Source organism: Salmo trutta, chromosome 4 (assembly GCF_901001165.1).
Source record: "Salmo trutta chromosome 4, fSalTru1.1, whole genome shotgun sequence".
In the NCBI taxonomy this organism is placed as follows: Eukaryota; Metazoa; Chordata; class Actinopteri; order Salmoniformes; family Salmonidae; genus Salmo; species Salmo trutta.
Window position 1 is genome coordinate 21,343,200 of NC_042960.1, and position 15,307 is coordinate 21,358,506.

The window sequence follows — 15,307 nt, forward strand, 5'->3', positions numbered from 1 at the left end:
TAGCGGTTTGCTGATGTAAGAAACAAACTAATAGTGTCATTATAAACTCAGCAAAAAAAGAAACGTCCTCTCACTGTCAACTGAGTTTATTTTCAGCAAACTTAACATGTGTAAATATTTGTATGGACATAACAATATTCAACAGACATTAACTGAACAAATTCCAGAGACATGTGACTAACAGAAATTGTATAATGTGTCCCTGAACAAGGGGGGGGGGGGTCAAAATCAAAAGTAACAGTCAGTATCTGGTGTGGCCACCAGCTGCTTTAAGTACTGCAGTGCATCTCCTCCTCATGGACTGCACCAGATTTGTCAGTTCTTGCTGTGAGATGTTACCCCACTCTTCCACCAAGGCACCTGCAAGTTCCCGGATATTTCTGGGGGGAATAGTCCTAGCCCTCACCCTCTGATCCAACAGGTCCCAGACATGCTCAATGGGATTGAGATCCGGGCTCTTTGCTGGCCATGGCAGAACACTGACATTCCTGTCTTGCAGGAAATCACACACAGAACGAGTAGTATGGCTGGTGGTATTGTCATGCTGGAGGGTCATGTCAGGATGAGCCTGCAGGAAGGGTACCAGATGAGGGAGGCGGATTTCTTCCCTGTAACGCACAGCGTTGAGATAGCTTGTCGTCATTGCAGGCACAGTCCGATGATGCTGTGACACACCACCCCAGACCATGACGCACCCTCCACCTCGATCCCACTCCAGAGTACAGGCCTCGGTGTAATGATCATTACTTCGACAATAAACACGAATCCAACCATCACCCCTGGTGAGACAAAACCGCAACTCGTCAGTGAAGAGCACTTTTTGCCAGTCCTGTCTGGTCCAGCGACAGTGGGTTTGTGCCCATAGGCAACATTGTTGCCAGTGATGTCTGGTGAGGACCTGCCTTACAACAGGCCTACAAGCCCTCAGTCCAGCCTCTCTCAGCTTATTGCGGACAGTCTGAGCGTTCCTGGTGCAACTCGGGAAGTTGTTGTTGCCATCCTAAACTTCTCCCGCAGGTGTGATGTTCGCATGTACCGATCCTGCGCAGGTGTTGCAACACGCGATCTGCCACTGCGAGGACGATCAGCTGTCTGTCCTGTCTCCCTGTAGCACTGTCTTGGGCGTCTCACAGTACGGACATGGCAATTTACTGCTCTGGCCACATCTGCAGTCCTCATGCCTCTTTGCAGCATGCCTAAGGCACGTTCACGTAGATGAGCAGAGACCCTGGGCATCTTTCTTTTGGTGTTTTTCAGAGTCAGTAGAAAGGCCTCTTTAGTGTCCTAAGTTTTCATAACTGTGACCTTAATTGCCTACCGTCTGTCTGTAAGCTGTTGGTGTCTTAACCACTATTCCACAGGTGCATGTTCATTCATTGTTTATGGTTCATTGAACAAGCATGGGAAACAGTGTTTAAACCCTTTACAATGAAGATCTGTGAAGTTATTTAGATTTAGGTTATTTTGGTTTATTTTTTTGCTGAGTTTAGAATGCTAGTGGATTTATATTAAGAAGCAAAGTGAAAACAGCATTGTTGCCATCAACATTGTTGCATGTGCTGCATTGACCATGCAGACTGAACGCAAGTGTCTCGTGGTTGAGGAACATCAAATGCGCTCCTTGAGTGACAGGGGGCATGGCTAGTTCTGTGTGGAAAGTGGCATGGAGAGAAAGAGCGGCAAGAGATGATTCAAATATCGAAGTATCAAATCAAATTTATTTATATAGCCCTTCTTACGTCAGCTGATATCTCAAAGTGCTGTACAGAAACCCAGCCTAAAACCTGTCCCTGCATCAATACCGGTATATCATAAAATACAGTATACCGCCCAACCCTACAGTGGCCTCCATCATTCTTAAAATGGAAGAAATTTGGAACCACCAAGACTCTCCCTAGAGCTTGCCGCCCGGCCAAACTGAGCAATCGGGGGAGAAGGGCATTGGCCAGGGAGGTGACCAAGAATCTGATGGTAACTGACGGAGCTCCTCTGTTGAGATGGGAGAACCTTCCAGAAGGACATCCATCTCTGCAGCACTCCACCAATCAGGCCTTTATTGTAGAGTGGCCACACGGAAGCCACTCTTCAGTAAAAAGCACATGACAGCCCACTTGGAGTTTGCCAAAAGGCACCTAAAGGACTCAGACCATGAGAAACAAGATTCTCTGGTCTGATGAAACAAAGATTGAACTCTGGCCTGAATGCCAATCGTCACGTCTGGAGGAAACCTGAAACCATCCCCACTGTAAAGCATGGCAGTGGCAGCATCATGCTGTGGGAATGTTTTTCAGCGGCAGGGACTGGGAGATTAGTCAGGATTGAGGGAAAGACAAACAGAGCAAAGTACAGTGAGATCCTTGATGAAAACCTGCTCCAGAGTGCTCAGGACCTCAGACTGGGGTGAAGATTCACCTTCCAACAGGAGAACAACCCTAAGCACACAACCAAGACAATGCAGCAGTGGCTTTGGGTCAAGTCTCTGAATGTCCTTGAGTGGCCCAGCCAGAGCCCGGACTTGAACCTGATCGAACATCTCTGGAGACCTGAAAATAGCTGTGCAGCGACTCTCCCCATCCAACCTGAAAGAGCTTGAGAGGATCTGCAGAGAGGAATGGGAGAAACTCCCCAAATACAGGTGTGCCAAGCTCGTAGCATCATACCCAACAAGACTTGAGGCAGTAATCGCTGTCAAAGGTACGTCAACAAAGTACTGAGTAAAGGGACTGAATACGTAAGTAAATGTGATATCAGTTTTTTGAAGTGATAATCGGGGATTATCACTTCATTTTATATAACTGCCTTAATGTTGCTGGACTCCCTTGGCAGCAGTAAATCAAATAAGTAAATGGGGATCCTTAATAAATACCCTCTGTGACTTAAGATTTTAACCCACTTGGCGAAATGTTTTTACTATCATTGTAAAGCCCTAGTTATTTTGTTGCTTTGACTAATTAATTTCTGAAGATTAAATTAATTTGATTACTGATTCATTTGTTTGGCCCTCATTTAAGGTCAACACTTTAAGAGATTTTTTTATATGGTGGAACTATTCCTTTTAAAATAGTTTTTCTTCCAAAAGAAACACTGAACATCTAATAGTCAAATCAAAGTGTAAAAAGCAGTTGAGCTGTTTCTACACTTTTTGGCCATTTTCTGGTGTTTTGTGGTGGAAAACTGAGCGTGTCGAGCATAAAACGTCAACCCTGATACCCACAGATAGTATTGTTTTAACAATTAACATTTTTTGTGAAGCTTATATTCAATTGCCACTCCCTGTTGCACACAACACGCTTCCATTACCCCTGTCACAAGGAGATTTATGGTTGACATAAGATGAAATCGTCAACCCTGTTACAGTCAACCATGTTACTTTATTTGGCACATAATAGGCACTTACTATAGTAATTTATTTAACCTCTTGAGATGGGGAAATGTGTTAAATGAAGTTGAACATGTGCTCTTTATGACAGAATGTTAAAATTATGTGAAATCAAGTTTTTTGGACCAAGTTACACTCAAAAGGTGGAATGACTGATCCTAATAATAAAAATGTACTTTTTTTTTACTATTCCATTGTAATTGTCGCAACCAAGATCAACCAGTTATGGTTTACAGAGGGAGTGGTTTGTTGTGGCACGGTTAAAACAAGCTGTGATATCTTTGCACCGAATCACCTCAGTGAGCTGCTAACATCTTCCACCCAACAACAACCTTAAACAAGGACTATATTCATTAGACACCAAACGGAAGAAAACATAATGAAACAGGGAAGGACTACCTGGACTTGTCCAATAAGAAATATTTTGCTAAACTGTGAACCTACTAAACACAACCAAGTGCAGACAGATTACATAATTACTACATTTCACAAATCATAGTGCTGAGACACAGCTTCTCCATTCACAGCACAGCCCTGCCTACCTGAGCCTGACAAATACTGAGGAATGTAAACAATTTCAGCATTCTGTCTTTAACTTTTAACTTGCTATCAACAGGTCCAAATAATTTGCAACCCTGACAGGATTATCTTGGTTCCCCATTGCAAAGCACTGAGCAGATGTACGCCTAACTAAGTTGCAATGTACAGTACACACCCTTTTTTTGGTGGGAATGCGAACCAAAACAACTGGTCTAACTTTGGTGGCATTATGTGTCAGGGTAAGGTTCTGAAATGTACACCATTTTTATGTGAAAATGGAACTAGGCAAATTCTACTTCCCATCAAATAGACAATTGAAAGCATAATGTTTTAGTTCTGCGTCGACTGTCAAAAGGTGTACACAACCTAAATGACCAGGTATTTGAAAACATTTCAAATATATTTTATCCTAGGTTCAATTAAAAATAAGCCTCTTATCTGCAGGTAACATGACAGTCCGTCGTGTAACATAACAGTCCGTCGTAGCTTATCAGTAACACAAAATATGTAGGGTGTTCCTGGATTACATAAAAAGTCAAACATAACAGCTGCAGCATAAAATGCAGACAGGGCCAAAATGCAAAACACACTGCAGCACTGACAACGCATTACTTGAAATTCGGGAAGTTTGTGAGGTGTCATCATGAGGAAAAACGTTTGCATCATAGTGCCAGTAATACAGGTGAATTAAATCATATTTACATATATTTAGCCAACTTCATTGATTTGACTAGCTAGGCTATTTTCTGTGTAGCATAGTAATGTTAGATATGTATGAGATGGAGTTCAAATCATATTGTATTTGTCACATGCACCGAATACAGCCCATAACCAAGTATTTTACAGTAAGGTCTACCTCTTGTATTCTGCACATGTGACAAATAAAATGTGTAAGATATGTATGAGATGGAGATAATAAAGACAGGGCTTTGCTATGCTGTTCATGGACACACTATTATTGCACACTTCCGACAAGTAACAGGGCAGGCCACATGGCACCCTCTATTCGTCTAGCAGGTGGCCTTGGCAAATTCTTCCCCGCCTCAAACATAAATCCTCACGTTTAGAACAGGAACACGTTTAGCTGATTTCGCAAAATAGAACAATAATTAACAGTTCGAAGAATTAGAGAATTCACAAAAGTGATAGGTCCTGCAACATTCTAACTAATCTCCTTGATGTCATTGCGCTCCAAGGCACGTGCAAACATAAACAATGGGGTGATATACCCATGCACGTGGGAGGTGGTGTGCTTTGTTTAAGAAATATAAAAGCCTGCCTATCTTTATGTAATCTGCAATCAAGGTTTATACCAGCTCAATAAATTGTGTATTGCATTTACCTGAGTTGGGACTACTGGGTCAGCATCCTCAGCTTGCCAGACCTCGACCACGCTGGACATTTGACTCAAGGCTTGGTGGGAGGAAGAGAAGGGGAAGAGGTGTAAATGTGAAAGCTTGAGCAGAAACACTCGCTGTCAAACACATCAGATAGCGGTCAAAGAAATAATGTCTAGATAAAATGCTTTACCCAATGTCTATAACGGGGGACAGCGCAAACGGCTGTTTGTCAACATTTAGCATAAACTTGTGCAAATGCATGACTGACAAAGGCGTGTATTCAACTGTCCATAATCCCACTCTCCGAGGGTGGCTCAGGGAGAGTTGGGATATCACATTTTTCAATTCACACATGCAGTATTAATACACACTTGTACATGTGTTAAATAGGCCAATAAACACCAACCAAATTATTTTCATCAACGTTGCTTTTAGGTTAGCTAGCTTTGGCTTTGCTAGCTTGTTAACACATAGCTTTAACATTTATAGAAGCCGAACTATACATTTATAACATAACCAATAAATACATTGAAACATTTAAAACACCCAACCAAAGTGAAAACAATGGCATCTGGCAAGCTAACTATCATTAAACGAAGTTCCCTTGTAGCCAAATTCGCTAGCTACTGTAACGCGACACTTCACTGAAATAACGTTATGGCTTGCATGAACCAACACAGGAAACTGTCCACTGATTAAAAAATACTTCATAAAATAGTCTTAGCACTTATAAGTGAACAACGTTAGCAACATTTCTGCAGACATTAACATATTCGAAATTATCGCGCAAATTATGCCGAATTTGAATCCACAATATGATGGTTGCAGTAGCACTCCCGTTTTCGCATAGCGACTTGTCCTCACTGTCAACTCAGTAACGTTACAGTTCTCGCCGACATTTTCGCAATGGGTGGTTAACGTTAATTATTGAAGAAAAATGTACTTCACCAGACCTTGCAATTGAGCCCCTCCATGCTGTACGCAGGGCAAAAGTAGCGGTAGAATTCCGAGTATAATATTAATCCACGTTTTTCTGTGACAGCGGCTGCCTTGTTGGAACTCCCGTACCACCGCCATGCTGCCCTGTTCAGCTAGCAGCCTGCCTTGTGCTACGCTTGGCTTTCTCTTTCTCTCGCTGTCGCTCCCAGTCTAGCAAACCCTCCCACCCTGTTCTGTTCCTCGCCCTCTTTCTCGTTGTGTGTGTGGAGAGTATGTGCCGACCACAGCCAAGGCGTTGCATTCATCGGCTGACTTTGGCACAATGAGATGGACTTGAACGTGACGAACTAAACGCACCAAATTATTCAACTCATGGGAATATCGCGTGGCCAGTCCAATACGCAAGTAAATCGTGCAGAAAACAAAGTTTATGCGAAACATTCTATTTATTTTTTTCCCCCCGCGCGGGCAAACAACTGTCATGCGGTCAACCAAAGCAAATCTAGGTTATGATGATGCGCTTGTGGACCCATTGTTTTAAAATCCCCCATACTACCCCCCTACTAGAGGTTGAAAAACGTTGTGCCAATCAATGGATCACTCCAAAGGTTAAGAGAGATTCCATCATGTGGTTCCCATATAGAATAATCAAACTGCAATATTCATAGTACTAGAAGTCCCTCCAACATCCACACCAATGAAGTCCCTGCAAACTCAAATTATGCCATGAGAACCCTGTCACATAAAGCACATTTCTTGCACTTGATCTAATACTAGTTTTATAACTGAAGAGTTATAAAGGACATTGGTATTCAAGTTCAACATTGAAACAGGCCAGATGCTGTAGGCCAGTGTTAGGTTAGCAACAATGGCTGGTAGACAATTAGTGGAATACATAAAAGTCAATAGCCTATATGTAAATTAAGTACATTTTGGACACTACTGCTCAAGGGTGAACAACATTTTTTTTGGATGCAGACTTCGGGTCAACCTTAATGAATCAGAATGGACAGGCTAAGCAGGTTCACGCACAAATATCACACATACTCTTCCATGGTGGGTGTGTCATTGTTCAAACGTTTAGGCCAAACATGTTTAGACAAGGTATGTTATGCTTGAAATCATATCTGCACACTGTAGAGGGTTCAGGTAAAGTATACTGATCAAAAATAAATGCAACATGCAACAATTCCACTAGGGGTGCAGCGATGTGTGGGCATAGGCCCACCCACTTGGGAGCCAGGCCCAGTCAATCAGAATTCGTTTTTCCCCACAAAAGGGCTTTATTACAGACAGAAATACTCTTGTTTCATCAGTTGTCCAGGTGGCTGGTCTCAGACAATCTCGCAGGTGGAGGTTCTAAGCTGGCGTGGTTACACATGGTCTGAGGTTGAGGCCAGTTGGACGTACTGCCAAATTCTCTAAAGCCACATTGGAGGCAGCTTATGGTAGAGAAATTAACATTAAATTCTCTGGCAACAGCTCTGGTGGACATTCCTGCAGTCAGCATGCCAATTGCACACTTCCTCAAAACATGAGACATCTGTAGAATTGAGTTGTGTGACCAAATTGCACATTTTAAGAGTGGCATTTTATTGTCCCCAGCACAAGGTGCACCTGTGTAAGGATCATGCTGTTTAATCAGCTTCTTAATATGCCACACCTGTCAGATGGATGGATTATCTTGGCAAATAAGAATTGCTCACAAATAGGAATGGAAACAAATTTATGCACAAAATTTGAAAGAAATAAGCTTGTTGTGCATATGGAACATGTCTGGGATCTTTTATTTCAGTTCAAGAAAGTAACACTTTACATGTTGCGTTTATATTTTTGTTCAGTATAGTAGCAGCAGCATGTCCTACTGGGCGGCAGTAGCCTGGCTGGTAGAAGTGTTGGGCCAGTAACCGAAAGGTTGCTGGATCAAATCTCAGAACCGCCAAGGTAAATATCTATCGTTCTGCCCCTGAGCAAGGCAGTTAACGCCCAACAACAACTGCTCCCCGGGCACCGAGTACATGGACGTCGATAAAGTCGCCCCCTACACGCCTCTGATTCAGAGGGGTTTGGTTAAATGCGGAAGACAGTTTTCAGAAGAATGCATTCAGTTTTACAACTGACTAGATATCCCCCTTTCCCTATATACAATAATGCTGAATCTGCTGTAATGAGAAAATGGAATTATGAATAAATTGAACATTTTGAAATACATTAAAAACATGCATAAGAAAGTATTGTCACTGCAAAGTGAAGAGATGGGTAGGATCTGTGTGGATACTTTTCATTTTGAACGAATGGGTTGACATTTGACCTCTAGTAGTATAACGGCATCTGGAGAGTCAACTCCATGAGCACAGAAATTCTACCCATTGTTTGTGCAGTTTGATCAAATCTGTCAAATACTTCAAGACAGCAAAAGCACAAAAGTAATTCTGGACCGTTCATGACAACAATACCCCTTCTGCTCATACCACGTTGGAATAAATCCCGGCGTACAGCAGAAAAATGCTGCCCTTTGTGTTTGAGAGGTTTTCGCCACATTCCAGTTCAGACAGAAAATGAAAGGTGATGCATTCACCCTGTTGCTTGGAAATTCGAGGCATATGAAATCAGTTAAGGTACATGTAGTCCTGTGGAAAACACAACATTTAAGTAAGATAAAAACATAACACTAAGACTTTATTGAAATGTTACCATTCAAATGGATCATCCATCATGTTTTCAACAACAAAACCTGAACACCTCAGTCTAGACTCTGCAGAACCAAAAGACCATAAAGCACATTTACAGGGAGTTATAATTTATGGAGCATCTAAATTTTGTGAATTCTAAACATATCCCCACTGTACAGCCTCAACGATATTTCAGTGGCGCTTCCATTTGTGTTTCAGTGCTCCTTGCGTCACTCTCCACACCACTGCATTGTCAATCACCAAGCACCTTTTATCCACAATGACCCTCTCCCTCGTTTGATTTAAACATGAGATAAGACAAGTTCAGTCAGTCCTGGTGCCATAGTTGCAGATGCTTCTTTTGACAAAAGTAAATTATGAAAAGAAAGATAAGGGACATGGGGGGGGGAGCAAAAACGACATGAGTGGCTGTTTAATTTCAATCTGTTTAAATCAGGGAAGATTAGATTTTTAACATCGCATGGGTGTTTGATGTGCCGCCTCTTTTTCTGTGTGTGTGTGTGTGGGGGGGGGGGGGGGGGGGGGGGGGTCGAAGTGCTGGACACAGCTAATTTCCGTCAACGACTCTGGGCTCTCGATTTTCATGCAAACAGGTGTCCCAAAAGTAGGCCCCCCCCCACCACCACGGAACAGCCCAAAGGTTAGCACAGCGCCTTCTCAGGTTCCACATAAGCAGCATTTGCACCTGCAAGGGCCTTGAGCGAATGCCAAAATGGCAGCTGCTCCGAGTCAACTTCAGAAAACCTAAGGCTGTTTTTTGGAGGGCTTGCCTGAGTGGATTTAGTGTCATTTCAACATAAAGTAACATGTTTGACTTGCGTTGTGTGCAATGGAGGTCACTCAATTAACAAAAACAATTCATTGAAATTACATATTGTGCAGTCAGTCCATGTAATCAAAATCTTCAGGAATCCCGAAGGCTTTATCGATGCGTCCGTCGTCGAAACCAAACTTCCTCTTGGCCCACGACTTGATGGCAAAGACGTTATCTGCAGACAAAAATACAATGATTAGAAAACTACTTTATTAACTGATATTTCTCTGAAATGAATGAATGACAAATTAGACCAATGGGATCAGCGCATATTGGTGTTCTCACTTTGATGCATCGCATTATCATCCATCAAACAGAACAACAACAAATATAACTTAAATTTAAACAATTCTGACGTGATCAATGTTGCCAAATGGAGATTTGTTGTGAGTAAATGTTGATCCTATATGAGAAGGTTAGCAGAGCACTTTCCCTCCCTGGGGCCCGCGGGATCAATGGATAGGTCTAATTGCACCTTTAAGTTCACTTGTCAGGCTTAACAATAAACCCAGGCCGGATAACATTCAAATCGCTAACGTCATCTAATGACACTGTATTTACAGAGTGAGTGGTGGTGTGAACCCTGGGGTGTGTGTGCATGCAAGGCTGTGTGCGATAGTGAGAGGGAAAGCCTGTGTGTGTGTGTGTGTGTGTGTGTGTGTGTTCACCCAGTGTGAAAGGGCCGTAGATTAAGGGGAGTTATCCACTGAAACACGATAGCTGGTATGTAAACACTAACCCTGCTCCTCACTACACACCACCTAGCAGCCCCTAACTTCCTGTAGTGCCTCCCCACGATCACAATCACCCTGAGGTCACTGGTCGCGCCAGGTTACCGCCGGGTTCACGTAGTGCACAGAAAGCCTGTGCAGGGTATGTTGGGAGTTGACACAGGCCACAATGGGGAGTGCTTAGGGCTGCAGTTGGTTAGTAGGTACTTTGCGTTTTCAGAACCTTCAGGTGTTGTTTTCTGTGATGGCAAACAAGACCTTTGTCATCACAGAATCGGATTCCCAGAGAAATGCCCCTTTAACGTTTTTTCCTACATGACTCCAAAAAAAAGGTCCGGGGAAGAAAAATGGTGTGTTTGTCTGGATTTCTTGTGTGTGTTTTGAGTGAAAATGGCCAGTAATGGTGAGTGTGTGTGGGTTTTGCCTCCACCACGTTGACTCATCCAACCCAGTGCGATGTCCATACAGTCTAGCGGTCTGTTCATGTTGTGCGTGTTAGTCAGGTTTGTCTTTCAGTTGACTTACCTGTCCATCTGGACACTGCCTCTTTAGCTGTGACATTGGACTTTCCTGCAAGACACAAACCTATCATCAACACATAGGTACTGTACTTATGCAAAAGTCTGCAATGTTGGACAAAGACTTAAAACAAAATCAGACATTGAGGGTAGGTATCCCTGACACAGTGCCTACTTAAAAAAAGCCCTTTCTAGACATGTGCCATTGAGCATGCATTTTAGTCCAGGAGTAATCTGGGTTTGGGAAACCAGACGATGCATTTAGTAGAAAACTCTTACATATCACTTGACTACAGGAAACAAAGGCTACGTTTATACACTACTACACAAACCAGTTTTACTTGAATTGGAGTCGAGCCCTTTGGCTGAACAGTATATTATGCGGGGGAGCGTTTCTTTTTCCAATGCTTTACCAGAGAAATCCCTCCCGCAGTCCGACTCCCCAGCCGTGACGCCGCTTCCAAGCCAATCCATCACCTCGAGCGCACACCAACCACTTTCAATTCCAAAGTGAGATTTACCCTGTGTGCCCCATCCATTACAGCCCTTTGTGAATAGCCGTGGCTCGGGGGAGATGGCAGATCAATCTGCTATGTCAGTGTAACATGCTACCCAGCCTAGCGCCGAAGAAAGATTGCAGTGCTGGGGATCCAATTTCTTGGCAGAGGGGCACGGGAGCACCAGCCAAGGGGGGAGCTGGGCCACATAAGCTTGGCCAAAGCCGCATTGTTCGCTGGAAGCCAAGTAACACCTCCGTCTCCAGGGAAAAGATGCCCACGAAGGGGCCGTTCCTAGATCAGATTTTCGACACAGGTGATGATATGCTGAGTGGTTATTAGAAGAGAAAGGAAATCTTGCTTCGGGTCAGCAAGTTGAGGCAGGGGGTAACGTGATTTGTTCCTATTGCTGTAGCAACGAATGCAACAGTCATCTGAAATAAATAAAATGTCATTTCTGTGGCCTTTTTTTGGTTTGTCACGCAAGTCACAGGCCTATGTCCCAAAGAACAAGAACTCAATCCGGCTCAATCAGGAAAAGGACAGAGCTATGCCGTTTCACTCTCTTAAACTACAACTAATTAACCAAACCCATTGAGACCAAAGAATACATACAGTAACTATGTCCAAGTCAACATACTTACACAGGTTTAATCAAAGGCTGTGTGGGAATTGGTCAAATGAGTAACAATAAGTGAGTCTTCTCATGTAAGAGAGGAAACTAAAAAGAAAACAGGTTATGGGGAACAAACTTGACATGTCAGAGGCCGCACTTTGAATTGCAAATTTCATTTCCCCTCTTGCTTGCTCAACTGGATTTCACTGACAACTCAGATTTACTAGAAAAGGTATGTGCAAAGAAATAAAAGTAAGCATAAAATGCTCAAGTGTTTAAGTAAGCATAAATGTTTAAGATAAGTAAGCATAAGTCAAGGTTTATGTCCACACAAATTACTAACAGATTTGACGCTGGTCCAGTCTTAACATTAAACCCTGAATTTATAACAAAGATTAAACATCCATAGCGGAATTACAGTATATCCATAGCGCCTGTGTGTGTAAATGTTGTCCCTGGCAATAACGGCAAGAGTTGCTGTGCTTTAGAAGGGAGTTCTGTTTAGCGATCCTTGATCTCTCTGATGCGGGTAAAAGGATAGCAAGTTAAGACAAGCAGCAGTGTAGATCAATTAAAAACTGCTGGAGCTAGTCCAGCTTTAACAACTCTAATTCAGGTTAAAAATGGATATGAGCATGTTGACTGATGCAGTGGATTTCACATGCCTGGGAATACAGATATGCATCTGTTGGTCACAGATAAAATAAAAAGTAGGGGTGTGGATCAGAAAACCAGTCAGTATCTGGTGTGAACACCATTTGCCTCATGCAGCACGACATCTCCATCGCATAGAGTTGATAAAGCAGTTGATTGAGGTCTGTGGAATGTTGTCCCACTCCTCTTCAATGGCTGTGCGAAGTTGCTGGATATTGGCGGGAACTGGAAAAAGCTGTCGTAGACGTCGATCCAGAGAATCCCAAACATGCTCAATGAGTGACATGTCTGGTGAGTATGCAGGCCATGGAAGAACTGGGACATTTTCAGCTTCCAGGAATTGTGTACAGATCTTTGCAACATGGGGCATTATGCTGAAACATGAGGTGATGGCGGCGGATGAATAGCACGACAATGGGCCTCAGGATCTCTGTCTGATACAGCTGAAACGCTGAAGAGTACACTTCTCCAGCGTGCCAGCGGCCATCGAAGGTGAGCATTTGCCCACTGAAGTCGATTACGACGCCAAACTGCAGTCAGGTCACCTGTCAGGTGGATGGAATATCTTGGCAACAGAGAAATGCTTTCTAACAGGGATGTAAACAAATTTGTGCACGAAATTTGAGAAGGTTTTTGTACGTATGGAAAATGTCTGGGATTTTTTATTTCAGCTCATGAAACATGGGACCAACACTTTACATGTTGCTTTTGTATTTTTGTTCATTATAATAAAATAAAACTCACAGTGCTTTTGAGTCATTTTACCTTTGAGAGCAAAGGTAACAGTTTATTTTTTAAACCTTATTGGGTCAATTGAAGAACCACATGTTAGATAGAAGTTTTGGACTCCCAAGTGGCGCAGAGGTCTAAGGCACTGCATCTCAGTGCTAGAGGCATCACTACAGACCCTGGTTCGATCCAGGGCTGTATCACAACCGACGTGATCGGGAATCCCAAAGGGCGGCGCACAATTGGCTGAGCGTTGTCCGGGTCAGAGGAGGGTTTGGCCGGGGTAGGCCATCACTGTAAAATAAGAATATGTTCTTAATCTTACATCTAGATGTTCCGCTAGCGGAACACCGTTCCAATATCCAATGATAGGGCGTGGCGCGAATTACAAATTCCTCGAAAATCCGAAAACTTCAATTTTTCAAACATATGACTATTTCACACCATTTTAAAGACAAGACTTTCCTTTATCTAACCACACTGCCCGATTTCAAAAAGGCTTTACAACGAAAGCAAAACATTAGATTATGTCAGGAGAGTATCCAGCCAGAAATAATCAGACACCTATTTTTCAAGCTAGCATATAATGTCACAAAAACCAAAACCACAGCTAAATGCAACACTAACCTTTGATGATCTTCATCAGATGACACTCCTAGGACATTATGTTATACAATACATGCATGTTTTGTTCAATCAAGTTCATATTTATATCAAAAACCAGCTTTCTACATTAGCATGTAACTAGCATGTGACTAGCATTCCCACCGAACACTTCCGGTGAATTTACTAAATTACTCACGATAAACGTTCACAAAAAACATAAATTATTTTAAGAATTATAGATACAGAACTCCTTTATGCAATCGCGGTGTCCGATTTTAAAATAGCTTTTCGGTGAAAGCACATTTTGCAATATTCTGAGTAGATAGCCCGGCCATCACAGGCTAGCTATTTTGACACCCACCAAGTTTGGTACTCACCAAACTCAGATTTACTATAAGAAAAATTGGATTACCTTTGCTGTTCTTCGTCAGAATGCACTCCCAGGACTTCTACTTCAACAACAAATGTTGGTTTGGTTCCAAATAATCCATAGTTATATCCAAATAGCGGCGTTTTGTTCGTGCGTTCAAGACACTATCCGAAGGGTGACGCGCCGGCGCATATCGTGACAAAAAATTTCAAAATATCCCATTACCGTACTTCGAAGCATGTCAAACGCTGTTTAAAATCAATTTTTATGCGATTTTTCTAGTAAAATAGCGATAATATTCCGACCGGGAGACGTCGTTTTCGTTCAAAGACTGAAAATGTAAAATGGACTCTTCACGTGCACGCCCGTCTCATTGTTCTCAGATCGACCACTATCCAAATGCGCTACTGTTTTTCAGCCATGGACTGCAGAGTCATCATTCAACGTTCTGGCGCCTTCTGAGAGCCTATGGGAGCCTTAGAAAGTGTCACGTTACAGCAGAGATCCTCTGTTTTCAATAAAGAGGCTAAAGAAGGCCAAGAAATGGTCAGAGAGGGCGCTTCCTGTTTGGAATCTTCTCAGGTTTTGGCCTGCCATATGAGTTCTGTTATACTCACAGACACCATTCAAACAGTTTTAGAAACTTTAGAATGTTTTCTATCCAAATCAAACAATTATATGCATATTCTAGTTTCTGGGCAGGAGTAATAAACAGATTAAATCAGGTACGTTTTTTATCCGTCCGTGAAAATACCGCCCCCTATCCATAACAGGTTAACTGACTTGCCTAGTTAAATAAAAGGTTAAATAAAAAAAATGTTATAAAAAAGTTAGATGTCTCACTCCGGTAGTTATACTGAATGTACAGAACTAGTGTATTT

The 15,307-nt window shown here is 42.5% G+C and overlaps 2 protein-coding genes across 3 annotated transcripts in view; both read right to left on the reverse strand.

Moving 5' to 3' along the window:
• Positions 1–6,480, reverse strand: part of tmem131l (transmembrane 131 like) — a 91,512-nt gene extending 85,032 nt beyond the window's left edge. For both annotated transcript variants that reach the window (XM_029750125.1, XM_029750124.1), the window contains exons 1-2: positions 6,213–6,480; positions 5,262–5,332 (exon numbers count right to left, since the gene is read on the reverse strand). In XM_029750125.1, the coding sequence (XP_029605985.1) occupies positions 5,262–5,332; positions 6,213–6,336 (195 nt within the window). In that variant the 5' untranslated portion in view covers positions 6,337–6,480. The remainder of the gene's footprint in view (positions 1–5,261; positions 5,333–6,212) is intronic.
• A 2,371-nt stretch (positions 6,481–8,851) lies between these two features.
• Positions 8,852–15,307, reverse strand: part of mnd1 (meiotic nuclear divisions 1 homolog (S. cerevisiae)) — a 30,484-nt gene continuing 24,028 nt past the window's right edge. Inside the window, exons 7-8 of the mRNA XM_029750126.1 lie at positions 10,962–11,006; positions 8,852–9,880 (exon numbers count right to left, since the gene is read on the reverse strand). Of these exons, the coding sequence (XP_029605986.1) occupies positions 9,774–9,880; positions 10,962–11,006 (152 nt within the window). The 3' untranslated portion in view covers positions 8,852–9,773. The remainder of the gene's footprint in view (positions 9,881–10,961; positions 11,007–15,307) is intronic.